This window comes from Channa argus, chromosome 14 (assembly GCF_033026475.1).
Source record: "Channa argus isolate prfri chromosome 14, Channa argus male v1.0, whole genome shotgun sequence".
In the NCBI taxonomy this organism is placed as follows: Eukaryota; Metazoa; Chordata; class Actinopteri; order Anabantiformes; family Channidae; genus Channa; species Channa argus.
This window is the reverse complement of record NC_090210.1, coordinates 16,541,848-16,557,463: the sequence shown is the minus strand read 5'-3', so window position 1 is coordinate 16,557,463 and position 15,616 is coordinate 16,541,848. Positions and strand designations below refer to the sequence as shown.

The following is a 15,616-nucleotide window of genomic DNA, read 5'->3' as shown; positions in this document are numbered from 1 at the left end:
ACAGAACATGATTCACCATAGCTTACACTAAAAGTTAAGGAGACAAAACTAGAGGAAAGAACTTGTTATGCAAAAAATAAAATAACTAAAACACAACTCTGAAATTAAAATAACAATAGACATGTTGCCTTTGACATTGTGTTCCATTATTGCAGTACTACAGATTAGTAAATGTAAATTTGAAACATACTGCTTAATAAAGCCTTGAGAGCAGTTGTTTTCCCATGGTTCTTTGCTTTGAATAAGACATTTGCATATTAAATTCTTTTTCCTATTCTCTCTTGCATTTGGATATTGCGCTTTTAAATCAAGAAAATGGGGCATAGAAGAGTGTCTACTTACATATACCTACATCTGTTATGAGTTTTGTGTGTAATGTAGTTGATGATCAACGGGTGTGCTACACATAGAGAACAGTTTCAGACATGTAGTGAGCATCTTTGTCTGCAGACATCACTTATTTGTGCTAAAGTGAAACCTCACAGACACAATCTACAGTGTAAAATCCAATAGCTGTCCTAACTTACAAAAATGTGTTTACTTACTTGTCAACAATGCAATTACTGCTTTTCACTGGTCCTCAATTAAATTGCCACTCCACAATAAGGTGCCTAGAAAAACTTCCAGGCTAGTCAAAAGCACCGTGGCAAAATTCATTAACCCAGTGTAGCTGGAAAGCTAAGACCACCATTGACCTTTGTCTGCCCTTGGAGCACCCTCTGCTGGCATTTCCTAGAAACTGAGGGATGAATAACTTTTAATGCACTGTGTAAAATTAATTACCCTTTCTCCAGCCACTGTCTTGTAGATTTTATTTCAAATGTATAAACACAGTGATCAATTTACACACAATAAAAAATAAATATATATATATTTTTTGTCCTTTCAGCTTATCCTGTATGTTCAGGGGCGCCACAGCGGATCATTAGTCCGCACTCATTGGTACCAGCACTATGCAATTGGGGACTGGGAATGGGCTGCTGCCCAGGGATACTTTTACAAGTGGTTGGGAAGAACGGGCAACTCTACCAAGAGTTGCAGCCCCACTTTCGCCCCTCTTACACACATAAGACATAGAACATCAGATGGCCCTTCCTCCCCAATTTCTACCGGGCTTGGAACAGCACTTCACAGATGGGGATGGGAAAGGGCGATCAAACCACTAACTCTGTGGTCCATAGATGACTGGCTTTACCACCTGAGCTTGGTACTTAGAACTGAGCCTTTAGTTATATATATCCTCTTTAAAAGCATGAGAAATGGCAGATTGTCCCCTTATATATACCCTATCCAGAGCACTTCAAAATGTTGCTTCATATTTAAAACGTTCACACACAAACACAGGTGATGTCGGCTGCCAATTGAGGTACTCGCCTGACCCACCAGGAGCAACTTGGGGCTTTCCCAAGAACACGTAGCCCAGAGGAACCGTTGTGATTTGTGGGTGACTGCTCTGCCAGCTAAGTTAGAACTGCTCAGGGGGGGTACGAAGGGAAATATGACAAATATGCAGTCATCTTCAGTTTTCAAGGGTGAAAGGTTTCCAAAAAAGTATTATTGGCATTTAAACATTTAAAGTCTTTTTGACACACAGACTGAGGGAACACGTATCACAGCAAACAACCACTCCTCTGTGCCATCCTCGTTCTGCTTCCCCCTTTTCATTATCCTGCTGCCTGCTCTGTGTCTCCTCCTGCACTTCATCCTCTGCAACACTGAATCCTCCTCCACAGCGACAGTGGTATTTATAAAGACACTCATCTGAGAAAAAACAAAAACACACAGACACACATACTTAGTATTGATGAGAGAAAAGTTAATATGTGACCTCTCAACCCTACTAACTGCATTGGTCGGTGCAGTTACATGCACTTAATTAACCACATTACAGTTGGCTTTTTCAGGAAGGCTCATTTCTTACCAGTCATGAAAAAAGGGAAAGGTGGTTTTCAAAAGGTTCTGTAGACACAGCACATTTTAGTCATTTTTCTTTGTTTAGGCAAGATTATTATGGTTGTTGATGCTTTAATGATGTCACCACCCTATAGAGTTATTTTTCACATAATTTAACAGCATAAATGCCTGAATTAAATTTTATCTTGAATTTTCACTTTGAGTAATCAATTTCTTTGTTGCACAAAAAGTTGCAACAACTTCAAGTCATCAACAGGGCCAGCAGTGCAGGCTGTTGATGACTAGGAAGTTAAAAAAAATGGAAATTCTTCAGCTTTGCATCTAGCAGAAGTAACTCAACAAATAAAAGAGTATTGAGAACTTCCTTTATTTAATCTCTAAGCAACTCACTGAACTCTCTCTCTTTCTGTCTTATTCACTAACTCAAGGTTGAAACAACAACAGGTCAGTGCCAGTTTCTGTCTAATCATTTAACACAGTTGAGTACTTATATATGAGAATGAATGTCTATAAAACTAACTGTGAGTAAGGAAGGTGTAGTTGTGCAGCACTAACTACAATGACCTGAATAGACTAAACAGCCCTCTGCAAAATTGTTTTTTAATCACCTCTGCTGAAATGCTATGATGGTCTAGTGCAGGGGTCACCAACCTTTTGGAAACTGAGAGCTACTTCTTGGGTACCGATTAATGCGAAGGGCTACCAGCTGAATTTGCACTTTTGAAATAACTAATTTGCTCAATTTACTCTTAATTATATGTTATTATTAATAATTAATTAAATTAATGATATTGATCTATGTGAAGACACGGATCATGTTAATTATTTCTTACAATAACTTTCAAATGTGATTTAAAAAAGAATAGCAACAAAAAAATTAGATGCAGCTCATTGGTAAGTGGTGCTATGGTGAGCTATTTTTAGAACAGGCCCGCGGGCTACTCATGTGGTCCACGGGCACCACGTTGGTGACCCCTGGTCTAGTGGTTAATGACAAGCCATCATTTCTGAACTTCTCCTTAAATATATTTTATTACTCAACTTTGGAAGCATGGCTCAACAGTTTTAACTATATAGATACTGTGTGTTAGTTTTGCACAGAAGCTTTGTCAGGAAAGCTGTTTCTTAAATTTTACTGCTTGCAGATTGCAGAACGGCTGAATGAAGGAGTGCTGTTTACAGGGGTTTGAGAGTGACCATGATTGTATGTCTGTGTGTCAGCTCGGATGCCACTTCAGTGGCCTCTACCTACAGTAATACCATAAAAAGGCAGGAAAAAAATTTAACAATTAGTGCTTTTACATTTAATATATGTTATAACAAAGAATTGTTTCATACAAATAGACATTTGAGCTTCTACCACAAAAAACTCAATCTACAGAAGCCTGTCATATTTTATGGGGAGCTTAAGCAGAAAATTGAAAACTGAAGTTTTCATTTCAAAATAAATAATCAGTTTTCAAAGTAAATTAAACTGGTTTAAGATTCTTTGCATGCAAAGGGGGAGAACTGCTCCTGTAGGGGGATGGTTTAAACAATTTATATACCTCTCAGCAGCCCCAACCCTGATAGTCCTGACTGAAAATGCAAACAGCCTGGTAGTTAGAAATGAGGGAGGCCAGCTGGGGATATTTATATTTTATAACAAAAAAAACTTCCAGGGTAAAATCAGGATTTATGCCGTCAGGATATGTAAATGACAGTGGACAGAAAACAAAATTATAACATTATGCTGCTACATAAAGTCAGACTTTCTTCCTGCTATAAAACTTGACTGGAGTCTGCAGTCCTCATGCTCAGTTATGTGTTGAGTTACTTTTGCTGGATGCACACCTGAAGCACTAACATTTATTAAAACTTTCAGTCATCAACTGCCTGCACGGCTTCAGGATTTAAAGCTGTTACAACTTGTTTGTGTAATTAAGAAATATAATAAAGTCAAAACTGACAAAAAGTAATTCAGACATTTATGCTGTTACACTCAGTCTCCCATAATGACAGTTAAAACACAATTTTAGAAATGTCTGTAAATTTATTAAAAAAAAAATAAAAAATCTCACATCCCCAAGCCACTCTTATGGTGTCTTTGCTGTGTGTGTAGAATTGTTGTCATGTTGGAATTGAGGCTGAACAGTTCATTCTTGGTTTTATCAGTAAAGAGAACCTTGTACAGAGCTCAGTCACTGACCATTAGGTTCTTAGTCACCACTCTTATTCAGGCCCTTCCCCTATTACTGAGTTTGGCCCGGTCACTTCCAAGTTGCCTGGTATTGTCAGCTGTCATTCAAAATTCTGTTTTCACTTTGTCATTATAGGGTAGTGAGTGTAAATCAATGATGAAAAGAATAAATTTGAACAACGGTAGAATCAGACCGCAACATAACATTATAGAAAACAAGCCCGGTGTTTTGCACAGGGACACAACTGATGGGCAGGCTGGAATTTTAACCCACTGACTTCTGCATCCCATCCTCCTGCTTTGCTCATTGAGCTACCACACTGTGAGGGTGTATATACTCTCTGCACTGTACGTGCCTTAAATGTGTGACTGTGGCTTAGAAGGTAGAGCAGTCATCTACCAATTCCAGGGTTGTGTGTTCAATTCCTAACCCCTCTTGTCACATGTCAAAATTTCTTTGACGATGTGCAGCAATTTACTGTGATCAGGTTGAAAGTGCTCCTCTGTGCAGCCAGCATGCACTGGAGGGGTAGGGAGGAATTGTCCAGGATTTAGAGGGGTTTGGACAACATTCACCTCTCGCAGAAGAGCTGTAGACCTTACTAAGATTTGAATAGTCATCCTGGCTGTGACTCTCTCTCACCTGGACATAGTAGGCAGCGGTGTGAGGATTACGTTCTTTAATTTCTCCAGTGTCTTTAATACAATCCAGCCTGTACTGCTTATAGAGAAGCTGCTGAAGATGCAGGGCGACCGCTCCATCCCTTCATGGGTTGCTGACTACTTGTCAGACAGACCACAATTTGTGCGACTGCAGGGATGCGTCTACTTACTCTGTACACCTCTGATTTCCAGTACAAGTGCTTTGTGGACTGGTATGAAAACAATCACTTCATCTTTAATGTGGCTTAAACCAAAGAGATGGTCGTGGACTTCAGGAGAATTGGGAGCAGAGTCAACAGCATCGGGTTGAGGAGGTTGACGGGTACAATTATCTTTCACCTCAACAACAGACTGCACTGGACATGCAACATAGCAGCTGGTTACAGAAAAGCTCTATGTCCTGAGGAAGCTCAGGTCCTTCAATGTGTGCAACCAGATGTTGCAGATGTTTTACCAGTCTGTTGTGGCCAGTGCACTCAATTTTGCTGCAATTTGCTGGGGGCAGCAGCATCAGAGCCAGTGACACTAATAAATTGAATAAACTGATTAGGAAAGCTGGCTCTGTCCTGGGGACCTCTGTGGGAACTCATGACTTGGTAGTGGAGAGTAGGATGCTGCACAAACTGTTAAACATGATGGAGAACAGTTCACATCCTCTCCACAAGCTGCTGCTCAAACAGCAGAGTATCTATTTACCCCCCTTTCTTGTGGGGTGAATTAGGGGTCAGTTTTAGGCTGTATTTTGTTTGGACTTCATATGCTGCCCCTGGAAGATATCAACTTCAGGTTTAAAGGTGTGTCATATCACATGTATGCAGATGATTGTTAACAATTAAAGCTTGGTTGGCCAAAAACGTTTTACAGTTAAATACAGCTACAAATTGAAGTTTTCAAAGTGGCTCCTAACAGTACTTTCTCTTAAGGGGTCTTGCTGAATTGGGTCTCTAAACTCAAATGTACGTTCCTCCTTGAGAAATCTTGTTGTGTTTGATCAGGATATGAATCTTGATAATCACATCATCCTGACTGCTACATGTTTCTTTCACCTTAAAAATATTGCCAAACTTAGATCAATTGTGTAACATTCTGAACTTGAAATGATTATTCATGCTTTTGTATCATTGCAACTTGCAATTCTCTTTTCACATGTCTTCACATGTAAAACATCACTAGAGCCAGCTCCAGCTGGTGCAGAATGCAGCTACCAGACTGCTGAAAAAATTACACAAACACTGTAACATCAGCACCATTTTTTGTCTTCCTTACATTGGCTTGCTGTTTGTTTTAGACTTAATTACAAGGTTTTCATTATTACGTATAGAGCCTCTCACGTTCAGACACCTGAGTACCTGTCGGACTTGCTTCATGCCCATGCTCCTTGCAGAGCACTCAGGCCTGCCAAGCAGTATCTGTTGGCTGTGCTGCAACCAGGCTTAAAACCAAGGGTGACCAAGCTCTTGCTTCTGTGGCAACAAGATTGTGGAAGGCTCTTCAGCTAAAGTTAAGGGCTTCTGTTCAGTGGAGATTAAAAAAAAAAAACTTCTCAAAAGATACCTGTATAGACAGACATTCCTTGACCATAAATTAAAGTAGAATGCCTGAACTGTAAACAACTGGTTATTTTGACTGATGTTGTGCATTTGTTTTTGTCTGTTTTCAATAATTGATGTGTTCTATTTTAGTCTGCTCTTATTTTATGTCATAAGGTTTTCTGTTTTATTGTTTTTTGATGTGAATCACTTTGTGAGCTCTTCTCTGAGAAAGGAGCTATATAAATACATTTTACTTACTTACTTCATGCTAACTGTTTTTGAAACATCAGTATAACATTAGTATCATTAAGTACCTTTACTTGTCAGTTGACTCAATTGAATCATTCATGACTGGTTATATTAACGATCAACACATTCTTATGTCTTTATTTGACATCATATTTACCAAAAATAAAAATACCACAATAAGAGATAAAATAAAAAAAGACTTTAAGGCCTTTATGCTTTCTACCTAGGCAATTTATATTTATTGCTGGACTATTACCAACTGCTTTATGAAAGTTCATGATAGGGAAGGACTGACAATTATATTCTTACCTTACAAGGCAGTTTTTTTTTGTTGCCTGCACCCACGTTTAGAATGTAGATGGTGAAAGAGCATTAGCATATGCAGTACATTCTACATGAAACGTTCTGGAAAAGGAGATAAAACTCATTTTTTCATATAGGCAGATTGACATTTTTGCTGCAAGGTTTCCATTTATTGTCAAATAAATTGTCTTTTATTTTAGCTTTGCATTTTACATTTGTTTATTTAAGTAACCAAATAAAAACATACAGCACATAAATGAGAATGTTGTTTCAATTTAAAACTGGAATTTTCTATCACTGTCACTATTTGGATGCTTTGAGGAGGTCAATTTATTTTTTCCTAGTACAGGCATGTATAGGTCGAATAACTATAATGCATCACACTTACTCTGCAATGGAGTTAGTTGTGTTATTCCCTCAAATGACCTAAATATTGCATTAGGTCAAATGTCAAAAACTCAAACAATGCTTTTCTTATATACAGAATACAGAGCCTCTGTATGGGAGATGAGATATTTATGAGCATGTACTTTAATGTATGTGCGGCACACTTACCCTGGTCCCATGACATTTCCTCCAGACAGACTGTAGTATCTACTGGCCAATCCTGTTTCAGTTCCTGTGCTAAAAATACATTTTTGCATTATTGTTAAAGTAGACCAAAACCAAGCTAAAACTAATGAGACTGAATGATGAAGGTAGACAGGTGAAGGTAGACAGCTAAACCTCATGAAGGACAAGTATGTAGACCTGCACACTGGCAGCTGAGTGAATTTCTTAACAAATACACAAATGCACATTTATTGGACATCCAATGGCTGAGAGTGCTGCATGAGATGTTGTAGTAGTACTTACATTAATACTAAGCCTTTGTGCAATTTCAAGTTTTACACAACTGGTGGGACTTGACGAGGACCATCTGCAGCCGTTTGGGAGCTGCAACTCTTCTGGAGACGCTTTTACCATCTGCAGCCAAATTGCAGAATAATTCTCATTCCTTCCTGCTGCATTGTCAGTAATATGTAGTTTCACCACAAGTTAGAAACCATATGTCAACCTATTAATACAGAATGAGCATGGCTCACGACATGTTGGCAACGACAAAAACAAAGTTACTTTTGGACCACAGTTGAAATTCACCATAACGGCACGCAACACAATCTAGTTATTTATTGGATGTCAATAATTTTTTTTAATTTCTAGATCTTGACACTGATTTTATTAGGTTCGCCTATACAACCTAATGTAATCCAATACAGCAGCTCTGCCATGAATTCTACTTCTACTTTTTTATAAGTTGTCAGGTGAAACCGTCAGGTGATAATTCTACCCTGTGTATGTGTAGGTCATAGTGGGTAGTGAAGTCGTACTGGAGTGCATTATATAAGAAGAGGTGGTTCTAAAGTTTTGGCCCCCTCATTCGTTTTAAAAAGGGTGGCTAGAAAGATCCAAAATAATAAATATGTCACAGTAAAAATACTTGTGACCTGATGGTGTGTGGTCCTGTAATTTATAATTTTCATCATCTCAAACAAAAACTTAAGCTTTGCTTGTTTCATTGGAAAAAGAGATGACAAAATTTGATTCCTACGTTATCAGAGTGAAACTACAGATTCCTATGACTGTAACAGCAGGGGGCTAGAAATATTTTCGCATATACCTGCAGCCAAAATAAGTTCGCCTCGAAAAGGTCTACCTCAAATTCACACCTTTTGTGTGAAATCTGAAATTGGAAATTAATCCAGCTTGACTTTGCCAAAACAATGTCGGACTCCAAATCTTGACCAGTGACGTCATATACAGCCGCATGTCATCATTCAACCGCTGGCTGTCTACATGGTGTCCAGCAATCAATGTAGGCTACACAGCTAATTGTAAACATTTTGGGGGGAAAACGTAGGGTGATTAGGAGAGATGGCATCCATCCTACTTAAGATGCTACAACTCTCTTGCCCAGCAATATGGTTGATTTTATTAGACAGCCAAAAGTCTGACAATCCAGAGTATAGCTAAGGATGCAGAGATCCTGTCCTACGCGCCTCTCTGCAGTGTCCTTACAGCTGTCACCTCATATCACAATAGAACATAAACAAGGTATCAGACGTTGAAACCGAGACATTTTACCATTTCACGGAAAACACTTCATTTTGAATTTGATGGCAGCAACAATTGGAACAGGGCGATGTTTACTATTGTGTAGCATCTCCTCTTCTTTTATCAAATCTCTGTAAAGCAGAGGAATGTTGTCCCATTCTTGTCTGATGCAGGATTCTAGCTGCCGATCCCTTTGGATTTTGTTTTTTTATGATGTGGCAAATGTTTTCTATTGGTGAAAGGTCTTGACTGCAGGCAGACCAGTTCAGCACCCAGACACTTCTCCCGCGAAGCCATGTTGTCTGTTGTGATGGATGCAGTATGTGATTTACCATTGTCTTGCTGAAATATACAAGGACTGCGCTGAAAGAAATATGGGAGCATATGTTGCTCTAAAATCTCTATGTACATTTCAGCGTTGACCATCCGAGATGCAGGCTTCTGAACTAATGACAAGCTGGATGGTCCTACTCCTCTTTAGCCCACAGGACACGGAATCCATGGTTTCCGAAAAGAATTTCAAATTTTGAATTTTCTGACCACAGAACAGTTTTTCATTTTGCCTCAGACAATATTAAATGAGCTGTGGCCCAGAGAATGTGGGAGCATTTCTGGATCTTCTTCACATATGGCTTCTTCTTTGCATGATACAGCTTTAACTTACATTTATAGATTGCACAGCAAACTGTTCACTGACGGTGATTTCTAGAAGTGGTTCTAAGCCCATGCAGGGATGTCCAGTAGAGAATCATGCCTGTTTAATGAAGTACTGCCTGAGGGCCCAGAGATCATGCGCATACAGTTTTGACCTTCAGCCTTGTCCCTTCGTCACAGAGATTCCTCCTGATACTCTGAATATTCTGATGATACTATATACTGTAGATGGAAGGATCTGGATTTTTCTGAAATTGTTCCACAATATTTAGACACAGTTTGTGGAAGATTGGTGAACCTCTGCCTATATTTACATTCGAGAGGCTCTGCCTCTGTAAGATGCTCCATTTATACCCAGTCAGGTTGGCTACCTTACAAGTGTCTCCATTTGTTCTTTATTGGTGGCAATTTATTTTTTCAGCCTTTTAATGTCCCTGTTTTTTGAGATGTGTTGCTGCCATGAAATACAAAAGTTGGCTACTATTTTCCATTAAATGCTAAAATATTAATATTGATAATATTAATAATATAATAGCTTTATTTATAAAGCATTCATCAAACAAAGTACAAAGTATTTTTTACAGTAAAAGAGAAAAAATATATATAAATATAAAATCGAAGAAGCTTTTCTTTGATCTTATATTTACCCTGATTACAAGGTAAAAATAAATAAAATGACAGAGATAAAATTTACTTTTTATACTAAAACAGGAGTCCTACATCTGAGGAAAGGGATTTTGATAAAAATGCATTTTAAGACGAGACTTATAAGATGAGACTGAGTCCGACAGCCTGATTTCATCAGGCAGGTCATTTCAGAGTTTTGGACCCATGATGGAAAATACTCCATCCACTTTGGTTTTTAACCCGGAAGTTGGAACAGACAATAATCCAATGTTTGATGATCTTAAGTTTAGTAATGGCACGTATGGAATTAAAAGATGAGAAATACAGGACAGAGCAAAACCATTCAGAGTTTTATAAGTTATCAATAAAGTCAGTCAGGAGTTTTGGAGTAAAGCTCCTTTCGTGCGTAACCAGTTCCTAAGCAAGATTTGGGGGCAGATAACCTCTCTACTTTTAAGACTAGGTTCAAAAACCTTCCATTCTGATAAAACCTATCGTTAGAGCTGTCTCTGTTAATCTGAACTAGCTCTTCGTTATAGGCTATAGTTCCTTGGTGTTGCTTCCCCGTTTCTCTTTTCTCTTCTTTCTCCACTTTCCATTCACCGCAACCGGTCAAAGCAGATGGCCGCCCACTGTGAGCCTGGTGCTGCTGGAGGTTTCTTCTGTTAAAGGGAGGTTTGCTCAACGGGGATTTTTAGGGTTTCCGGTACAAATAAAGTTAAATTGAAAAAAGTTGAAATGCAGCTTCTAAAGAAGGTGTTCATTACGCCATAACGGGTGGGGGAGGATGGGTTGATATTCAGCTGAGAATCCGTATGAAATACATATAACATCTGAACAGACACCTCTGTGAATCCTACAGCAGTTTTAGACTGCTCCATTTGTAGTATAAATACTACAACATCTCATACAGCAGCCTTCGGCATTGCACGTCCAATAAACCTACTTGCATTCATTCATCATTAAACATCATTTTAAACTGTGCTTAAAACAGCCCTACTCTGTAACAATCAAAACCATATCTTATAAACGTGTAGTAGTAAATGTAGTCCTACCCCTTCTCAGCATGTCATACTGTCTCCTCTTGTTCTGGTCACTAAGGATCCTCCAGGCTGCATCAGCTTCTAAAAAGTTCTTTACACCAGATTCAGCTTCCACAGAACACTGGGCTTCAAGGCGATCTGGGTGGTACTGCACATTTGCGCACACATATAGACACATGCAAAGACACACAGAAAAGCACAGGGGATTTAATACTATAAAGACTATAATTTATGAAAAAAATTATGTTTAACGGCAAAAAGAGGGAAATTTAAGGAATATTTAAGGCACCTTTATTAATACACATTTGTCTTTGTTAAAAATAAAAAGAAAATTTTAATTCATAAATGATGGTGGAACTTTTTGCACAACTTGAACATTTGTGTTACTTCTGATAATAAAAAAACAAACATTAACACTAGCTGAATGTGCATTATAATAATTTTAGGCTTAGGGTTAAGTTTGTGTGTCCTTCCACCAAAATGTCATAAGGGGATTGTGACTTTAGATCGACACTTTTCGGCTTTTCCCTTCGAATCGCCACAGCAAAACATGTTCCGCACGCTGATTTGGCATGATTTTTATGCGTTGGATGTCTTTCCTGCCACGACCCTCCTATATTATCCAGGCTCAGGACCGGCACCAAGGTGACCCTTGATGGCTGGCAGGACCACACCTTGTGGGGTGGGATTCAATCCTGCTCCCTTCCCAATGCTCTGCCCATTATGCCACCAGGCCTCCTATTTATTAGAATACATCTAGAAAATATAGGTAATATGTTTACAGTTTTAAATAAAAACACAGAAATTTATTGTAGTAATGTAATGTAATAGAAGTCCAACAGGGACCTGGCTTGGCATTTGGTAGCTTCATCCAGATACCAAGTTGATTCTTTCACAGTCTGAAGAAGCTTTTTGAGGAATGGCCTTTGTGGAAGCATAGCAGCCACAAAAAAAGTTTGAAATATTTGGGTACAATCATCGACAATTTGTGAGAAGAAGAGTTGAAGAGAGGTGGCAGAATAAATGCTTGCAGTGTTTTGTGAAAACATAGTAGAACAGGGGTTGTCAATTATGATTTAAGGAGGTCCGGATTGAGACAATGTTTATAGCATCATCATGTTTAAGTAGCATAATAATTTCGTTATACATGAAGTAGCATCGCCATTTTAACAACATCTGCACTGTGCCGAATTGATGAATTTAGTGGGTCATTTTTTTCGAAGGCAATATTAATTATGGTTTTACATTCCCACTTTTAACCACTGCCACCATCTCAGAGTGGATGTAACACAGTGGATTTGAGCTTACTATAGTAAGGACGAATGTGTACGCCTCACTCCATTCTGGTATAAAGCCCAGTTCTCTGTGTCAGCCTCCGCCTTTTAGCACAAGCCATGACACACTGACTTACACTTTTGCCGCTTTTCTTTTACGTGTCATCTGACTTCTCACTTTTTGTTTCACTCTTCCTGTCACTGCTGCTGTTTTCATGCAGGTTTTCCTAGCCTCTATTTAGTGCAGGCCTGCCCTACTCTGACATTCTCACACTTGACCCATGACAGTCCTCATCCCTAAACTGGTGGCAACAAGTACTGTAATCCATCGGGATCTGGGGCTGCATTTCTTCCAGTGATGTTGGAGCTTGTGATTGGGAACAGATGTATCCGTCAGCACAGCAATGATCTTAAGCAGACTGCTAATGCAGTGAAATTATGTTTTTTGGGCCAATAAAAAAGCCAATAAAACACTGACAGTCATGGACTGGCCAACACCGAGTCCAGTTTTGAATAGACAGAGAAAGACAGCGTGCGACTGAAGACCAACTGCTGAAAAATTGCAGAATGAAGCCTAGTATAATACCAGAAGATTACATTAGAAAACTAATTAAGGAACATTGCTTAGACCTATGGTGCATAAAGTTGAGATGGAAATGCTTATCCATGCTTTTATCTCATCTCATCTAGATTAATGATTTTTTTTTATGTAATATTATGTAATAGAAGTGGTTGTGTGTTGTCTGAGGCTGACAGAGCAATAGGTTTACCTTTCGGGCCAACTGCTGATATCTGTGTCTGAGCTGCTGAACTGAGTCTGAGGGGCTTGCTCCCAGAACAGCATAGAGGTCCTTCTCTGCTCCGTCACACATCTATTTCAAAACAACAATGACATTAGGCTCTGGTCATAGAACAACAAAATTTTTGTTTGTTTTTTGACAATGGCAATTTCACCAAAAACAAACACAGTGACCTTTAAGCCTTTACTCTTATGTCGACCCGATAAAGCTAGTGATCACGTTTTAAGATCCAACAAAGCCGTAACATCAGATTAGTGAGTAAATGAGTCTCCATGATGTTGACAAGAGGTTTAAAGTTCTCAACAACCTGTATAGTCTCATTTAGCCTGTTACTTGTTAGCGGCCACGTTTAAGACATATAAAAGCCTAAAAATAGTGCTAGTGGGGTATCTTCTGATGTATTTTATATTGGACAATAAAACATCAAAATCTTTTGACACTGTGTTAATTACAGTCCTTATTTCAAACATTTAACCAAAAACCCATTCAAAACCAATAGACTTCTGGACCGTCTCTCCTTTAAAACCCACCGTACCCCTCCCTTGGCAACATCCATCCTAACTAAAGCTGTCCTTGACTACCTCCTGGCAGGCCTACCTGTCCATGTCAACTACATCCATAGCACTGGCAGGGTCATAGGCGAAAACCACCGGTGCCTGGGGTGCTATCGGCTCAGGAGATACCTGATGTCATTTAGGACAGCTGGCTGTGAGACCAGGACATCAACCTAGCAGTCACTCCCTCCACCCTGCACGGGGGGAATCCAACCCCATTCCCAATAAAACAGTACCCTTTGTGCAAGGTTGAGCTGGAAGCTCATCTATCCCATGTTTACACTCGCATTACTGTAGTATCTGTTACTTAAAAGCTGAACGAAGGAGAGAATTGGACACAACCTACAGCAAGTGACATGCAAGCAAAGTTAAGTATATTTTAATTTGAAGCAAAACGTTGATACAACACGAAGTGGACACGGTGACGTTAGCTCAGTCACTTGAATGGCCCCTCATCGACGTCGAGTAAGAACAAGCGACATTTTGATAAGTTTCGCCACCGAGTCATGTTTTCTGGGTTTCATTTTCGTTTTTGTTAGTTTTGTGTTTAATGTAATTATCGTACATACCTTTAACTGAAACTTAACACATGGATGTATCGCCCGTGTCCAAAATCCTTCCCTAGTCCTTCTTCTTCTTTTTTTTATTTGGCAGCAAAGGCTTAGTGCTGCCCTCCTCAGTTGGGATGTTGTAATTTATTATCCTGATTCTCCAAGCTATGTAAACTCTTTATGGTAAAAATGATTTCTTTTTTTTCTCCACTAAAATGTTTAGTTCATTCCCAAATCAAAGTATAGCAAGTGCATATAAATGACAATGATATGTAATCAAATATAAATATTACAGGATTTACAATTGTTACATTAAGTTTATTTACACAATGTAATTCTTAAAATGACTGAAAGAGTGATAACACTCTTTCCTACCTAAGTCACACAGGCACTTGGCAACACATATTTTTTTTTGCAGATTTATAAAATGCAGCTATTATTAAAAGAATAGTACGTTCTCCAAACATTTGAATCACCATGTTTCCATAAGAGCTACACACATTTGTCCAGCAGATGTCGCCAATGGGGTAAATCAAATGTTTCAAAACACCGAGCCATTAACCAGGTCTCAGTCCTGGCTGCCTGCAGCCTTTGTCTGTGAAGTTTGCATTTTGTCTTCGTGCTTGTGTGGGTTTCTCTGGGTACTCCAGTGTCCTCCCACAGCCCAAAGACATGTTTTCTCTAAATTGGTACGTGTGAATGATGTTGGTTGTCCATTTGTGTATGTCTCTGTGTTGGCTGAGATAGACTGGCATGCTGTCCAGGGCGTACCCCACCTCTGGCCCAGTGACAGCTGGGATAGGCCCCAGCCCTCACACAACCCTAAACAGGTTAAGCCTTCCCAGATAATGGATAGAAAATTCTTTTTTCTAGCTAGAAAATTCCTTTTTATAGCTGTTGGAGGCCTGAGTATTTCTCTAAATGGATTCCTGACATATAATATTTGACATATAAAATTCTGAGTAAACATCACCTCTCGTTTCCGTGTAAACCCGTGCTACAGAGTGCAGCTGATAGACAAATATTGAATATGTAGAACATGACCTTGCTCAGCCTCCATCTAATTCAGTCTGCCTTTGAGGGCAGCACTGCACACCCCCACTTATTTACAGCACTCCCACCCACAAAGCCACAGGCCATCTTTTCTGAAGTGCAGCAATTAGAAATTCACAGTCAATA

At 39.1% G+C, this 15,616-nt stretch overlaps 1 protein-coding gene across 1 annotated transcript; it reads right to left on the bottom strand.

Annotated features, from left to right (window-relative positions):
- Positions 1–795: 795 nt before the first annotated feature.
- Positions 796–14,540, bottom strand: dnajc24 (DnaJ (Hsp40) homolog, subfamily C, member 24). Its single transcript, XM_067475083.1, has 5 exons — positions 14,456–14,540; positions 13,303–13,404; positions 11,271–11,406; positions 7,396–7,464; positions 796–1,761 (listed from the first exon to the last, which is right to left on the bottom strand). Exons 2-5 carry the CDS (start codon positions 13,402–13,404, stop codon positions 1,565–1,567), a joined length of 504 nt encoding a protein of 167 aa, XP_067331184.1. The 5' UTR covers positions 14,456–14,540; the 3' UTR covers positions 796–1,564.
- Between the last annotated feature and the right edge of the window lie 1,076 nt (positions 14,541–15,616).

Bases quoted from the DNA above. Each gene is read 5' to 3' on its own strand.
- dnajc24 (XM_067475083.1), bottom strand. From the start codon at position 13,404: ATGTGTGACGGAGCAGAGAAGGACCTCTATGCTGTTCTGGGAGCAAGC. The intron at 7,465-11,270 runs GTAGGACTACAT...ATGTATTTTTAG, and splicing joins GTATGACATGCTGAGAAGGG to CACAGGAACTGAAACAGGAT. The intron at 1,762-7,395 runs GTAAGTGTGCCG...GTTTTTTCTCAG, and splicing joins GGAAATGTCATGGGACCAGG to ATGAGTGTCTTTATAAATAC.